The 16,201-nt window shown below is 45.1% G+C and overlaps 2 protein-coding genes across 2 annotated transcripts; both read right to left on the bottom strand.

Moving 5' to 3' along the window:
* Nucleotides 1–6,566: 6,566 nt before the first annotated feature.
* On the bottom strand, nt 6,567–9,223 carry LOC124698472. Its single transcript, XM_047230956.1, has 5 exons — nt 9,131–9,223; nt 8,890–9,031; nt 7,703–8,347; nt 7,416–7,599; nt 6,567–6,612 (listed from the first exon to the last, which is right to left on the bottom strand). The coding sequence occupies exons 1-5, from the start codon at nt 9,205–9,207 to the stop codon at nt 6,584–6,586; spliced, it is 1,077 nt and encodes a 358-aa protein (XP_047086912.1). The 5' UTR covers nt 9,208–9,223; the 3' UTR covers nt 6,567–6,583.
* Nucleotides 9,224–9,990: 767 nt separating this feature from the next.
* LOC124696536 (F-box/FBD/LRR-repeat protein At4g26340-like) lies at nt 9,991–13,915 on the bottom strand. The gene is made up of 5 exons (XM_047229251.1): nt 13,773–13,915; nt 13,580–13,671; nt 11,138–12,055; nt 10,833–10,982; nt 9,991–10,676 (listed from the first exon to the last, which is right to left on the bottom strand). The coding sequence occupies exons 1-5, from the start codon at nt 13,789–13,791 to the stop codon at nt 10,413–10,415; spliced, it is 1,443 nt and encodes a 480-aa protein (XP_047085207.1). The 5' UTR covers nt 13,792–13,915; the 3' UTR covers nt 9,991–10,412.
* Between the last annotated feature and the right edge of the window lie 2,286 nt (nt 13,916–16,201).

Genomic DNA, 16,201 nt, shown 5'->3' with positions numbered 1-16,201 from the left:
TAGCATCAGGGGGAGTATCGCACCGCCCAGCGCTTGTTGCCCATGGCGATGCCGACTGCGGTGGAGTAGTCCAGCAGCCAGTCCTCCGGCTTGGCGGTGCCGTCGTACTTGGGGGTGTCACGTGGGAGCTGGAAGCCGTCGATCATGGGCTCGTTGGCGATGCGGGGGCCGAAGCACTTTGGGCCAGCTGGCCCCTCTTCCTTCGCGATGTGGGATTCGACCAGCCGGTCAAGGCAGTCTCTGGCGTCGGTGGGCTCGATGCGGGGGCCCAGCCGGGAACGTGCCGGCTGGCGAGTGCCGGCTGGCTCTGGAGCCGGCCGGTGCTGGCGCCTTGTCGCCGCCTACTCGGAGTCATGCTCCTGGTTCCGGCTTGGTGGTGGCCGGCTGCGGCCGCTATCCAGCCGGCTTGTCCGGCTTGAACCTGCGTGGGTGACGCGGGAGTCTTTGCGCCGGCTTGGTCCTGGCGAAGAGGACTCGGCCGTGTCCCTGGGGACGTCCTTGTTGTTGCCTGCAGCAGCGCGAACGTGAGGAGCTCTAGGAGCATTGTACCTGGGGTCCTTTGTCTGTTCGGCTGCCGCCCGACACAGATCAGCCACCCGCTTCGTCTGGCGGCGCAGCTCTTCTCCCTCGAGGAGGCCCAGTTCTTCCGCAGCGGCTTCGGCTGTGAGGATGTTCTTGTCGGGGGTGTTGTAGATGGGTAGCTCCATGGATGGATCCGGCGTTTCCGCGCCATCGCGGTCGATCTCGGCGCCGAGGCCGCCTCCTCTCCGGCGATTCATGCCGGCTCGGCTGGGGTTGTTGCCGCCTAGCGTGAAGCCGTGGGCGCGCTCGTACTCGCGCCGGGTGATTTCCAGCTGGCGCTTGGCGGTGGCCAGCTCGTCAGCCTGCTTGAGGAGGAGCTGGCGATGCGCCTCCAGATCCGCCTCGACGGCGGTGGCGTCGCCGCCTGCGGTGAGCGGAGAGCTCAGCTTTGCCCGGACTTCGTCCAGCCGGGATGGTGGCGGGGGCTCCTTTGGGCCCGAGCCGGATGCGTGGGGGTCGACGTTGCGCTCCAGGTTGGGGCCTCGAACGCGAGTGGACTTGGTGGGGAGCTCCTCGCCAGCCGTCATGACTTCGACGCAGGGGCTGGCGGGAACGCTGCTGGCGCCGGCTCCTGGAGGAGGGCTTGTGCAGCGCAGCACCTGCCGCGGGTAGCGCAGCGGTGCGACGGTGGCGACGTAGACGTCGTGGCCGCCAAAGGAGATGACGTTGCCGCCGGCTGGGAAGGGCCGGTCGGCGAAGCAGCCAGCGTTGTCGGCGGCGCGGTCGAGGAGCCGAATCTCCGGATCAAGCCTCGAGCGACTCGCTCGCCGGTGGTGATGGTGAGGCCCGTCCGGATGAAGACACCGGCCGAGGACGCTGAAGGCCCCACGGTGGGCGCCAAATGTCGTGGTATCGTCATGGCATATGCCATAGGATGGCTAAAGAAGGTGGTTCCTAGATGGTCTCACGGCGGTATCCGGATGCGGGTATGGGGACGAGTGACACGGTCGACGTACCCAGGTTCGAGGCCCTCCTGTGGAGGTAACACCTCTACTCCTCGCTATGAGTGTATATGGTGATCACACGGTACAATGGTGCTCCTTGAGCTGTATCCGGCTTGCCCCGGGAGGCTAAGGTAGACGAAGGTCTCTCTCACAGGGCAGCGCTAAGACTAGAATGAAGTGAGAATGATCGATCCCCTGCACGAGAGGGGGTAGTGCAGCTTATATAGGCGCTGGCACATTACATAGAAGTCCCTATGATCTACTGGCCGGCTTGGCCGGCTTCGGCTTCCGCTCCTTCCCGAGGCGTTGACGTCAGAAGCCGTTGAGGCCTCATGGCCTGTCCCATCCGACTGCCTGAGTCAGTGGTATGGAGAGGAGGTGTCTCTGTCGCCATCATGCCCTGTAGCTGGTATGGACCGACGTACGCCATGATGGCCTGTCCGGCGCGTGGCACTATTGCTCCACAGTGCCCCGTGCTTTACGGGAGATGAGGTCAGCGTGGACCTGTGAACCCGGACCACCTACCCAGTTCCTTCTCATGCAAGACTCGCCAGCCTCGAGTCGGTCTAGGGTGTAAACCCCAGTCGGATATGGCTTGTAGAAGCCGGCCCAGCCACAGCGCAGACGGCCGTAGCCAGGCCGACTAGGACTTAGAGCCAGCCGGCTTCCGAGGCAGCCGGCCACGGCTCCAGCCGGCTGCTCCTCAGCTGGCCTTTGCCGCATGCCGGCAAATCTCAAGCCGGCTGCTCCGCGTCCATTGCCCTACCCGGGGTCTTCCCCCCGACAATTCGACATTGTCAATTGACCATTAGTTTGTCTTATATTACAATTTTCAAACCTAATAATATTTTTCATACCTTACAATGAACAAATGAAATCATAATCACCAAAACGTACATATAAAAAGAACAGCAATGAGTAAGTAGTATCACACGTTCAAGATACTTTGGTGACATGACATGATAATAAATAAAGAAAAATACTGAGTTGGTAACTAATTATATGTTACTATAACATCACACTTCTCAATACAAGCTGAGTCTACAACCTAATAAATATGACTTTGCATGATACCACACATATGTTACTATCCACTATAGAGGTACCCCTCCATACCGGATTAATGGGAAAATTTTGGATTTGAAGATCAACCATTTAATTAGGAAAATTCGGTAATTAACTGCAGCAATTAAGTGGAGCGTGCGTGGTATGAGTCTCCAACTGGTTGCATGTGGTATGAGTCACGCATGCGATGTGAATTGACGAGTCTCTTACCTCGATGGTTTAGCATGCAGGGATCGCACGTGGGCCTCGTGGAGATGGTTCGGTTCCTGTATTTAATTTAGACTAGTCACAATGCATAGTATCATATAGAAGTATCATGCGTATGATACTACTACATGTTACTATCTCCACAATGCATGGTATCATATACTAGTATCATAGTCTCTATGTATTAATTGTTTTGTAGAATCTCAATGCAAATATATGTACAAGATTTACTTGGCATTAATTTTTCTAGTAGTATGTATTATGATACTAGTACCTACCTATGATACTAGTACCCTCTCTCTCATCCTTAATTGCACTGCCACATCAGCATTTTGCATGCATGGAATGCATGATACTACTTATGATACTACCATTGTGGGTAGTCTTAATCAACGGAACGATTAGTGGAGTAATTTCGAGCCAATCATAGCATGCCTTGGTCCTAGTGCTTCAGGTAATTTGCCATTAATCCGGTTTGGAGAGAGTAGTAACATAGCGTGTAACATGTGTATGTTATTACTCTATATTATTCCTCACTATGACTAGTCTTAACAGATTTAAGACTATCACCACTTAAGAGTAGGACATACTGCCTAAATTAAATACTTATAAGTCTAATATGCATGTGAACTGGAGAATGACGGTTAATATGCAGGTGAACTGAAGAATTAAATACTTACACCGATCGAACTCCTAGGATTTTGCTAGCTATTGGTTGATTACTTGGGTTCTCCTTGTCTGAACCGGTTACTTGGGTTCGACAGAAGGAAGACACTCGATGTACATATGAATATGAACACAGAAGTTACCCAACTCAGGATCCATCCTAACTTAACTGGGCCAAATATCTCATTTTGCACTTACAAACAGACAGATTGGCTCGGAGTGTATGAACTCTCACTTGTTGAGTAGGAGTAATTTGCATGCAGATTGGATGCGGATGCAAACAAAGCTTGGATCTTTCCGTTAGAGAGGTCAAGCCCCCTTGCCACATCAATGAAAAATTGAGGCGCAGTGAGTACAAATAAACACATCCTTGCTATGAAAACATCTGGAAAAAAAATCATGACATAATCACACTCCACATCAACCATGCCATAAAATTTCAAACCATCCACAACTTGACGGACAAAAAATTAGGATGTCCACAATATCCTGCAAAGAGAATAATGAAGATATTCGATAGAGAATTTGTCTTTTTCGTGCTCTTCCCAGGTTTTGTGTTTTGAATTGAACATTTTTAACTAGATTATATCAGTGTAGCTATATAAGAACCCAAGGTAAGGTTGATACGCTTCTGTAGTTTTTTGAAACTCTGGAGGTTGCCAATCTAGGCGGTAAGCTGGAATGCATGTAAGTTCTCTTTCCGGTTAAGTGCGTAAGTGTCTATCCTAGTTATACAGAGTGCCAGGTGTAATATTAAACTAAAAAATAAAGCGTTCTTTATCGAAAAAATGCTCTTTCCCGTGCTCCGGTCGCCAAATATCGCGGGTAGCAACATGCTACAGAGCGAGTAGCAGCATCAACTGTACATGATTGATGATACCACACCCAGAGTCTTGAGCATTATACAACAACATGATGTAGGAGTAACCCATTACCTTCTGGGTGGAATTGCCGCAACATGGGTATTCTTCTTAGTGAGAATTATTGGGGCGTTGAAAGGACATGGAGGTCCCATGTATGATTTTGGTAATTGATGATAATTCCTATAAACTAATAATGGTTGTATTAAGGTTCTCTCTTAGATTGTGTCCATATGCAATGCTTGAACCATATGTTGGTCTCAAGGTTTCAAGATGAAGAAGATCAAGTGCAATGTAGAAGACGGATGAAGACGGTGTAGAAGATGAAGAGGGATGAAGATGGTGTTGAAGAGGGATGAAAAAAGTGGCGTGTATGTTGAAGAAGTGGGATGAAGATAGTGGAATGTACAATGTTGAAGAGGGATGAAAACAGAGCTTACCGGCTCAAGCGGAATGCGCAAGGTCAAGGTGTGTGCTCAGTAGGATAGTTGGTCGCAACATGGAATAGAGCTCAAACCTTGCATGCATTACATCGTATTTCTTGGTTGTTGATTGGTTCTTATCCATGAGATATTTTAGAGCTTATGTTCATTCTCATGAAAAGCTCTAACTCATCGAAAACGGATACCGGATGCATCTCATGTTGCGTGTTCGAGTTGGATGATTTTCCCGGTTTACCGTATTGAGAGGTTGTACCTCTAAATTTATAGAAAATCATAATCCACTCATTTCCATGTTTTCACCTTGTGTGGAGGTAGCTCTTGTCGTCTTCTTTCTAGCAAAATTGGTTTCACTACATTACGAATTTCCTAGATCAAGATATCACATTTCTCGTATCTCCTATCTATTATATACTATTATTTTTGAACAACCTACCTATCTATTATATACTAAAAGCAAAATAAGAGTGTTTTTGAGACCCCGAGTTAATCCACATATGCATAAAAAAAATTAATCTTTACGTTTAAGAATTAAAGATAAGAAGTGTTAAGTACAACAATACACGTGTGTAAAAGTAAATTTATGACACGTCTGTCACCAGGGGCGGCGCTGCAGGTGGACCAATCTGGGTCGTGGCCCACCATTTCATTTGGGTTTTGTTGGTATTATTCTGGCCCACCGGTAAAAAAGGCCACTATGTATATGTTGTTTAGGTCTATTTTGCAGACCGGCCAGTCTTTCAGTCGCTGCATGCTTCGCCACTATCTGTCACGTCTTATAACTACAAGATTGTGTAATTTCTACACGTGTCCGTATACTTCTTTTAAAACATAGACTCAGGAAAAGATTAGCTAGGCGTGGAAGGAAGTCGTACAGGACTTTAGCTGAGTCCGTTTCCAGAGAAAAAAAAATGCAATTTCAATGCATGGCACGGTTTAGATAAAATATGGAAAACAAAAGTGAGAACTGCTCCTGATTGTAGCATCTTAACAAAGTAGCAAGAGATACTGACTTATGCAATTAACAAGGGGCAAACTAATTTCTTAACAACAGCAGAACGGATGAGATGGGCTAAGCAAGAGCTAGAGATACCCGTACAACAGTATAAAATATATGCATGCGTGGTAAGATTTCTCAACTATGCAACGTTGTGAAATCGACAAAAGACTGATAGCACATGGAACAGCTAAATTTCAGGTTCTAAATTAAACAGCCGAACAAAAAGGAGAAATGAGCTTCTACCTCTGTTATCCATGCATTATTACAGTTCAAGAAGATTCCGGTAGAATTATTCTAGCATCTCACATATCACTTAACCGAACGCTGCGGTATCAAGAACCAACTGGTTCAGTACAAAACTCACAGAGAAAACTAACATCCCTCTCAATTTCCTAACTAAGCCCCCATAGGCAATTGCGTAATCACAGCCCATGGTCGAATTTCCTATTGCTAGCTGCACCTTCAATCCGGCATGATCACAGAGCATACCATTACGCAGAGGTCAACTGATACTAGGAACATCATAAGCAAACACCATTACTGCATATCCCATGGTGAAGCCCTGTTGACCCAAAGACGTGGCAAGGTGAATTGCTCCGATTCAGCCATTCTTCATTCATTGGAACCTGGATAACCAGAAACGGTCTGCCATGTTTTCCATATGTGCACGCCTCAAGCTCCTGTTCACCAAGTCATAATGACATGAAATGTATGGTCCCTTCTAAGCTGCTGGTCTGGTGAGCAATATATGGCCCCTTCTAAGTTGCTGGTCTGGTGAGCGGCGAGTCTCTAACCCAATCATCAGCTCATGAATAATTTTCACCATATTGTCTTGAATACACACACAACTGAAAATGAAGTAGAAGAAAACACAACGTATGAGTGTACAATATTGAATATTGAGTGGCAACCCTACTCAAGATTCATCTACCACAGGATCAAGTCATCACAATATGAACTGCAAGTTTCCTACTCATCACAACTCTGGTTGAACACGGAAGAAAAAACTCCATAACCAACCTTGAACAAAGTAAACATTATACTGCTATTGTGATGTGTGGTGGAATGTTGAATAGTAAACAAACTTAGGGTGTAATAGTTAAGTTTCATGATTTTGCATAGCACGCATATTGCCTAATATATATAGATTTATGCTATAACTGACATTTTTAGCCATTCTTTCTTTTTGCTTGACTAGACAATAAAACAAACCAAATAAGTAAAAGAACACACAAAATGAGAGAACACGGGAGTGATGTTTTGGCACATGGGAGCATATGCTCCCTTTATTTTGAAATACATGTTAGACACATTTTAAAGTGTCAAAAAAATTGAAATAAAAAATTCGCACGTACATCTTCATGTGCTACGCGCTCACAAAGTCGTTTCATGAAAAATCGACATGTCATGTGGCGTGTGTAAAAAAGACAAAATTCGGTGCTGAAACAAAGACTTGTCACAAGATAAATTTTCTCTTTTTCGCTTAGACTACAAAAAATATCATTTTTTCGTGAAACTTGATGAATAGACATATATTATGGAGGTGTACATGTAAATTTTTTTGTCAAAATTTTTTAACACTTGGAAATATGTTTTTATGATAGAGGGATCATACGCACCCGGGAGCCGAATTGAGTTTCTGAGAACTTACATATTATGAGAACAGCAAGTATGAACACAATCAATTGAACAGGACGCCCATATCGAACTTGATACTGTGATCCGCGAAGTTTCCTGCGCAGTGCTCCCAGCCAATCATAAAGTTTCTTATTGCATGTAACCACAATGCATGTATTTAAGCAACTCTTGCTTCTTTCAGAGTACCCATCTAAGCCCTACAACGAAGAATGGTAACATAAGGATATATAATAAAGCTTCCAGCTGAATCATATTCAAGAAATGGATCATCATTCAAGTAAAAATGTAAGATCCCTTTACCTGATCAAACTGAGAGCTTCTGAGAGGGATTGCCTCTTCAACATCCTGTTTGTCAGCGCGTGCCCACCTGACAGCTCCTTTCTTGTACTTAATTGCAGGATTAGGTTTCAGGGCACTCGTCAATGCACACTTCTTCACAATATTCAGCAATTGTGGGCCATTAGACGATTGTTGAGCAGCGCCCTCTCGTTCATTTGGAAATGACATAGTTGACAATCCAATATCAGCATTGGCACTTACTGACCTTCTGTGCCCACGGTGTGCATCTTCTATTGCTCTCGCTGAGCTTAACTCCGCAGAGCCAGATGAATCATTGGAGCTGTCGGCTGAAATATTTTTTCTCACCCTTGCCGAATTGTTGCCCACTTGAATATCGCCAGCAGATGGGATTGTGACAACTTTATCCCGCTGCTGAAGAGGGCTTGCAAGCAAGAAAGCCGCAAGGTCATCCCGTTCACTGTCATCCAACTGAATCCAGCTCAGTCTGCCCTTCCCCTCTGACACATTAGACTCTTTCAAGTTGTTCTCAACCTCTAATATGCGATAGCCGATTGCCGAAACAAAGTTACTATGCCGCGCTCGTGTATCCTTTCCAGCCGAGACAACCTCGTCGTTTGATCTGATTGCACGCTCTAACTCATCAAGCTACAAGCACAAATAACCACAGCGGTTAGCTTTCGAATTGAAGATGGTTCTACCAGCAGTCTTTAAGTTTTTGTTCTGAAACTGGAAGTAGCACATCTTGGGGACAATTTTAGTTCACGGCATACAGAAACTTGTATCATCTTAATCACACCCACATATACACAAATGCGACTCTTAGCAGTATTTCTGTGTAATGACTGGTAAGCGGAAGAAATGAATTCAGGTACTATATGTTTTAGACCACTCGTAATGAATAAATGGTTTATCAATAGTCAAAAAATATGCCTATGCCAAGCAGTTGATACTAGCACACAAAAAAACTCGTTCCTAAGCAAGGGAACCGTTCTTGTTGTTAAGAAATCTAACTATCCATGCAACACACCGATTTAGACAGCATCGACCAATTCACCTTGATAATAAAAGAACAAATCCAACAACCCAGAAGAAGAGCCAGCGTATGGCAATATAGGCGCTGGAGCAATCCACGGCTGGAGGAATGGACGATAGGAGACGAGAGAGAGAAACAGAGCAGACAAATTCACCTGCCACTTGGCGGTGCCGAGCGCGGTGTGCAGCTCGCGGCGAAGCTCGACGGCGCTGACCTCTCCGCGGAGGGCCGCTGCCGCCTCCGGGCCACCGGCCCCGCTCCTCTCCTGCACCCATATCTTGTACACCGATTCCATCCTGCGGGAATGCGCCCCAACAAAAACGAGATCCATAAGAGCCGGAACGGGCACATAGCGCAGATCGATCAAGACAAAAAGGAAACGGTAAAGTGCGTACCGGTCGGCGGATTCCTGGACCTCCTCGGCGGCGAGGAAGAAGGGGTCCTTCTCCCAGCGGTCGAACGACGTCGCCATTGGCGATCTTGGGTGGGTCTGGCCGAAACGGGAAACCTCGGATTGGCCGGGTTTGCGAGAAACCTTTGGCCGTTAGGGAAAAAAGAGAGAGAAAGGTGAGCCCCTCTTTGTTTTGCTTCGGCCTGCCGCTGCTATTTTCCCGGTGGTGGCAGCCTGGCCTGGCCGCTATTATTGATCAACTCGGGGAACGGCGCTCGCGCTTGGAAACGCCGCGGCGTTCTTGGTGCTTTGCTGCGCCGGGGAAATGCAAAAAAATGGTTGCTTTTACCAGCAAACCAGGCAGGCTCCTCCTGAAATGAAATCTGGTGCGAACTGTTTCATATATACTTGTAGTGCAGTACTGCATCGTTCAATTCAATTCGTGTTTATTGGCAGCTTACTTGCATGCTGTCCTCTGGTAAGAAGTTGCTGGATGCCGCACACAGGGAGCGAGCTTTGCCGATCATTGGGCTCGTCGCCTCACCGACAACCACGAGCGAAGCTTGGCTGGTTGCCTATTGGCGACCGAGTAGTGCTTACCGTGTCCTCTGCTTACCTCTTTGCTCCAGCTTTACTATACTACGCCTAGATAATCCTACTTCAAACAGTTAATATTTACAGCACACCTGCATGCAGCCACTCCTGACAGATTAGAAACAGATGGATTGATAACTCTGGCCGTGGCGAGTTCAAGGAAGCTAATGTGTTCTGATCGGTACCAGACAGATGCCACTGCATGATATATACTCCCAAGGTGCTTAGTACCTTACAGGCTGACACTAACAAGGCGCTATATATTTGGCTCCCAAGTTTAACATGTTAACAACGGATTATTACAAGTTATAAAAGGGCAGTCGAATATCAGCACGAAGTTCTTGATCAATGAAGATCTTAAACAGTTCTTCTTTTTCTGGACTTGTAGAACCCGGTTAATGACAAAAACCTGAGAAGACCTGGGGGCCAAGCTCCTAGTCCTTCCTGGTGGCGTCGGTGGCGGTGCTGCAGCTCCCAGCGTCGCTAGCACCTGACTTATTTCCTAGAGTCCTCTGCTTCTGGCCAGTCTTTAGCCATTTCGTGGAATTACCTAGCATCGCTCGGCAAATCAACCAACCAAAGCTTCAGCAAGAAAGTCTAATCATGTAACACCCCTTCTAGAATGTAAGTAGTATACTCTTTACAAGAACACGTCACCTACTGCCGGTTACAAAATAGTCGCCTACTGCCGGTTACAAAATAATCAGCACATTGCGCAGGTCCTCTCCGCGAAGAAGCTCTTCCGCGACTAACCAGTCGCCTCTATGTGCTGTTTGTACGTTCATTAGCTTGAGTGATTTAGCATTGTGCAGAACATATATGGCCAACGCGATCAAGTCGTTGTTGGCTACAAACCCTCGAAATGAAGCTATCTTGAGGTGATCATGTGGCCATCCAGGAAGGGATGGTATCTCATCTTCGTCTTCGTCATATAGAGGCAACAAGAGTTGATCAATCTGAAACAATGACAACAGCAAACGTTATCTCCAACTCTCCTAGGTGAATGAATGGTATACGCACAAACAATAAGCATATATGTGGAGGAATTACAGACTTGTGTGGTTAACAAGAAAAAATCTTAACATGCCAATATGCAACGGCATAAAACTTACATTTAGCTCAAAATGTTCCAGAAATGGGGCAGCTTGTAGCAAAAGAACAAGACGGAGGATATCAAATTTCCAATTCAAACTTAGGTACATGCTCAAGGCCAGATGCCTCAGGTGCATGAATCTGCTCGCACAATTCGGTACCTCCAATGTCTGCTCAAAGTCAAAATGAGCATGCAGTTAGTCAAAATGAAATGCAATATGAAATCATTGGTTGCAACAAGGCATGCAGCTTGCCAAGCTGAAACGCAATACCACCCTACAACGGCAGAAGATTTTAAAAAAAGCACTACATCGTTTGAACAAACCTGTATGTCCTCCCAGATATTCAAGGAGACCTTCTGTACACAGGGCAAAGCACTGGGAAGGCCGGTGAACATGTATTGCAGTGTATCTTTATAACCATTGCCTAGTTGGGTCCTTGGTGGGATATACATGTCAGCTGTGACCTCGCTGATTTGAGAATCTTTTCTAACGACTATTTCTCCGACGTTGTAATTGTGTGAAATTGTCCTCAGGTTCATGGCCTCAATCTGTAATTTCTCCACCAGGGTAGCATCGCCAAGACACAAATGCTCCAGCTTGCTTAGCTCATGGCCAATCCGCAAGGACATGAAAGGTCCACACGTGTTAAGTGCTAATCGCTCGAGAGCAGGGCATTTGCAAAGCAATGATTCGAGATCACCCTCCGTGACATCCACAAGTTGCAGCTCAAGCATTGTAAGGTTCACGAACCCTCCGAAATCACCCAACGGCTTCAAAGAGAGATTACTTAGTTGAAGATTGCGGAGATGCTTTATTGTGCCGATGTCATCTAGAAGCTGCAAAGGCAAGGCATATTTCTCTGGGACAATCTTGCATTCCAGTGACGGCCCACTCAAATCAATGACAAGCCGTTTCATTCTCATGGAGGCAGCAAGGACAACCCAGTTATCAATATGATGTGCATCCCTGTCACTGAGTCCGAACTCCAACAGAAGCTCATCCACTCCAAAACCCTGGTGTTGTCGCATAACAGCATGAACATTCTCGATAAATTTCATCTTGTATTTGTTTTGTTCCTCCTCGCTAACATAGTTAACCTTCCCAGTGATGCCAAGCATTGTTTCGGAGTTTAGTGTTAACCTGGGGTAGCTTGCCCATCCTTGTCTCCATTTACTCGACAGTACACTAGTTCTTGCGGCATCCTTCATTGGCAAAAATGAGACCACCATCTCCACTAATTCCTGAAATTTTGTTATTTTACAACAACAAATCAGTTGATATTACGATAGAAAAATTTAAAGCAATAAGACTAAGCATTCCAAAATTAAGAGTTTAAAGCAAAAAAAAAAAAAATAGACCACTGCAAGAAAATTATGTTCTCCTTCCCATGCCCATGTTAGTAGATTCAGATTCGGATCAAACTGACATAGACTCTTTGGTTGGCTCACGCTTAAGGATATTTGCTGGACTACTAAGAGACTGTTGATCACCACCTTTTGTGCTGTCTTGAGATGGGCCACAAGCTCGTCTTTTGTTCTAAAGCAGAGGAGGAAAATATCACTTTGAAAGAGAAAAGATCAAGATGGTAGAGTAGGGTCGACGTTGTCTAAAACCTTCACATCCCTCTGCTACCAGATGTTTCCAAGTGACAACAATGAAGGTGACCATAAGGAAAGGTTAACTGAAACTCGATCCAGCCTGAAGACACAGATTAACCACCACTGGATTAGTGAGAAGGACCATACAAAACTCGATCCAGCCTGAAGAAACAGATTAGCCACCATTCGATATTGAGAAGAACCATACCAATGGTAGCCCGACAAACTGGGCTGAAATTGCAACTCCAGAATAGAAGATCGGAAGTGTTAAGCTCATCAGAGTTGCATAGTATGCAGTTCGTCGAATTGATCTGCATGTTGTGCCTTTGGAGTATGCCTTTTGTGTTAAGCCTATCATCCAAAAGGAGCCAACCAAATGCATTAAGCTGGGCTGTGTATTTAGATTTCAAAATCAGAGATGAGTGGGTTGGACTTTGAACGTGGTGAGGGAAATTTTGTAGATTTTGGTGGCAGAGAAATAGGGGCCCCATGAGTAGTCCAGAAATCAATGCCTGCATTGTTTGGATGCTGCTGACGAAGCAGCTGTCTGAGCTCATGGAACTCATAATAGAACCTGAGACGGGAAGGTGGTAGAGGTCCAAGGGCTGGTGAATTTGATTCCCACATTCGTCCATCTGTCGCCCCAGAAGAGCAATCAGGCAGAAAGCTAATTGCCTGAATCAGCCGCACGGCTTGAAGATGCCGCACCACCAGAAGGAACCCAAAAGGTGGAGGCACCGTGAAAGTGTAGTAACTCCAGACGAGATGAACCCACGGGGTGTCATGTTTGTTGAAGGATTTGTGCAGATATTTGAGAAGATCATCGTTCTGAACCGATAAGACAAACCATCAACCATCTACCGCCACCATCTACTGGTAGAATATTACCTCGTATGGCAGGTTCCGTATCAGATCTTAGTACTATAGTTCTGATGCTCTTTCAGAGCAGCATGCGAACAGAGCACAGGAAATGCTATAACTCTAATAATCTTCACCAGTGCATAACAACAGTAATTTAATTTAGTCTAATCGGTTGTTGCAGGCATATTCTTTGTTCCCCTTACTAAATAAGTTATAGTAATCGGGGATATACCTTGTTCTCTTTCAGAGCAGCATGTGAGCAGAGCATTTGAAATGTTATAATTCTACAATAAACTGTGTGTGCACCTGAGGTAGGTGGTCAATCTGGACCTTGGCCTTCTGCTTCCTCTTGAAAACACTCGGGCAGCGGCGCCGCCGCCTACCGCAAAACTTCCGACCTATAGATGCAAAGGGTACCCAAAATCAGGTGGTCAGATAGCAACAGAGCAAAGGAAATGAGATCGTGCCTTGAATTGATTTGAAGTTCTCCAGTACTTACGGAAGAAGAATGACGGCATATCTGCAATGACTTATCTGACGGATGGGGGTGGATGCAAATAAACTGATACCTATAGATACAAATACTCATTAACCCAGTGTAAGAAAAATACTTTGCAGAACAAAAAAACATCAATCACTGAAATGTATATTGCTACCAGAGAGCAGATCACATGTCATTAGCTGCAAACGGTTATCAAACTACATATCCACCGGTTACTTTGGTTGAAACACTAACATAACATCACAGGAATTAATACTCTTTACACCAAGAGAACTCAACCTCACCCACAATCATGTGCAGGGATTTGTCACCAACACTGCCAATAGATATGCCTAGTTACCTATGCAGCATTATATCACAATCTTATCCTTTTATTATTATTTATTTTCAATCACTTAAAAATTATTCCAACTCAACCAAGTACAATGACCCTACAAAGTTCAACATCAACATAACCACGCAAGGAAAATTACCAACAGGAAAAATGATCCTACAAAAGAATAGCAACATTCTGCCATTTACTCCTATGTGTACTGAGCATCACAAAGTTAATACCAGAGTCCATGGGCACCCGTGATAAGTTTTCTTCTATCCAACTATTTTGCATGCTAAGCACTAACCTATAGCTTAATTTTTTGATCTATAAAAGCTATAAATACTCCTCCATGTACATATACAAAGCCACTTAATCTTGTCGAGATGTTCTGAAACATAGAGGCTGGGAGGGTAGTGGTAATTTATTATTCTGTAGTGAGAATGAAATTATAGATCATCTCTTTATACAGTGTCCTATGGCTCAATATGCGTGGAGTGTTGTTCAATGTGCCTTCGATATTAAGACAAATCTTACTTCAGTTTCAGACATAATTGATTGGGTGTTTAAATTCCCAACTAGTATGAGAAAATTAGTATCAGTAGTGGTTACAACAGTTATTTGGGCTTTGTAGAAGACTAGAAACGCAGCTTGTTTCGATAATGTGTTTCCTTATGATCCCACTAGTGTAATTGCTTAAACTGCTCACTTGATTGAACTGATGGACTAATCTTCAGATACGAGGTTGACGAGGCTTGCAACACAGAGGGGCAGGAATGCTAACGCTAGTTGCAGTTGAAATCTTCAGTAGAAAGTGAGGATGGGCACCCATGGTTTTGAGACTTACAGGTTGAGAAGAAAACGTATAAAGAAGGAAAAGACAATAGAGGTAGAAGCAACAGAGAGGGAATAATGAAAAGAGTAACAAGGAGCTGATGTTTTTCTGTTTGGCATCTTGATGTTTTAGTTTTTGGTTTCGGTGTTTTGTTTCAGATATGGAGTTCATATTGCTAGCTCGCTATCTGGGTAGTTGGTAGTCTGTGGAGTTGTATGGTTGGCGATGTTGAACTCCTGGAACAATGGAGACCTGGGCACACCTTGTTTATCTGGTTGCATTTTAATGAAATCGGGGGCTTTGCCCCTCAATTCGAAAAAAAAAGACCCAATTAAGTTTGACCAGTTTATCAGCATCTACAACACCGGGTATTGTAGATGTTGATATCATTTTGATAAACTTGTTCAAACTTAAACAGGTTTGACTTAGGACAAGTGAACAAGGTTGAGTGTCCTTGTACATTTAGATAGAGGGAGTAACAATTAATTTCACTAGTCCTATCCTTATTAACCATATAAATAACTACTTCTGTTTTGGTCTGGAAAACTTGGGCTCCCCCGAAATGTCGCTTCTTCGCCTAGCTCGCCGTTCAAAACCATCTCTGGACCGCTGACCGGCTCCCGAAACGTGGATGGCCTCACCAACCTACATGTTAGCTCTGCAGATGCACCCCAGAGACGGCGCATCACATGCTCTTCGAATGCCATTTTTCCAGGAGGATCTGGTCCGCTGCGGCTTCATCGTTGTCTTGCCCGGACCTTATTTGATGCCTGGGGTTGGGAAGACCGAAAGTGCTAGAATACTGGCACGACATTGCCAAGACTCCTGCCTCCTCTCCCAAAGATCTACGTACTGGCATTATTCTCATCGCTTGGGAGATTTGGAAGGAAAGGAACGAGCGAGTCTTCAACAATAAATCTTCATTGCCTTCGGTCATCATGCACAAGATCAGGGAGGAATCAAAGGACTGGATTCTAGCCGGCGCTAAAAATCTCGCGGAGCTTATGGGCTATTTTTTTTCTCCTTTTCGTTTGGGGTTTTTTTCTCTTTACCCCTTTCTTTCCTTCTTGTTGGTGTAAGCCAAACCTTTGTTTCCTCCTCCTTTATCAATATAAGGCAAAAGCTTATTTGCCTCGTTTCAAAAAAACTACTTCTGTATTGGAGATGAATCTAATAACTACTCTACATGAGCATCTGCATAATAAGAAAGTCACACCCCCTGACCCCCATAACCATACGAAGTATAAGCAACCATCGATATCTGGAAACCGTTGAACA

Source organism: Lolium rigidum, chromosome 3, assembly GCF_022539505.1.
Source record: "Lolium rigidum isolate FL_2022 chromosome 3, APGP_CSIRO_Lrig_0.1, whole genome shotgun sequence".
In the NCBI taxonomy this organism is placed as follows: Eukaryota; Viridiplantae; Streptophyta; class Magnoliopsida; order Poales; family Poaceae; genus Lolium; species Lolium rigidum.
The sequence above is the reverse complement of the archived record's forward strand: the minus strand, read 5'-3'. Positions and strand labels throughout refer to the sequence as shown.

What these genes read in the sequence shown, in the direction of transcription:
- LOC124696536 (XM_047229251.1), bottom strand. An exon ending in ATATCTGGGAGGACATACAG is followed by an intron (nt 10,983 to 11,137) that starts GTTTGTTCAAAC and finishes GACTTTGAGCAG; the next exon opens with ACATTGGAGGTACCGAATTG. An exon ending in TGGAACATTTTGAGCTAAAT is followed by an intron (nt 10,677 to 10,832) that starts GTAAGTTTTATG and finishes TCATTGTTTCAG; the next exon opens with ATTGATCAACTCTTGTTGCC.
- LOC124698472 (XM_047230956.1), bottom strand. Translation starts at nt 9,207, where the DNA reads ATGGCGACGTCGTTCGACCGCTGGGAGAAGGACCCCTTCTTCCTCGCC. An exon ending in GTCCAGGAATCCGCCGACCG is followed by an intron (nt 9,032 to 9,130) that starts GTACGCACTTTA and finishes GCATTCCCGCAG; the next exon opens with GATGGAATCGGTGTACAAGA. An exon ending in TCGGCACCGCCAAGTGGCAG is followed by an intron (nt 8,348 to 8,889) that starts GTGAATTTGTCT and finishes TTGTGCTTGTAG; the next exon opens with CTTGATGAGTTAGAGCGTGC.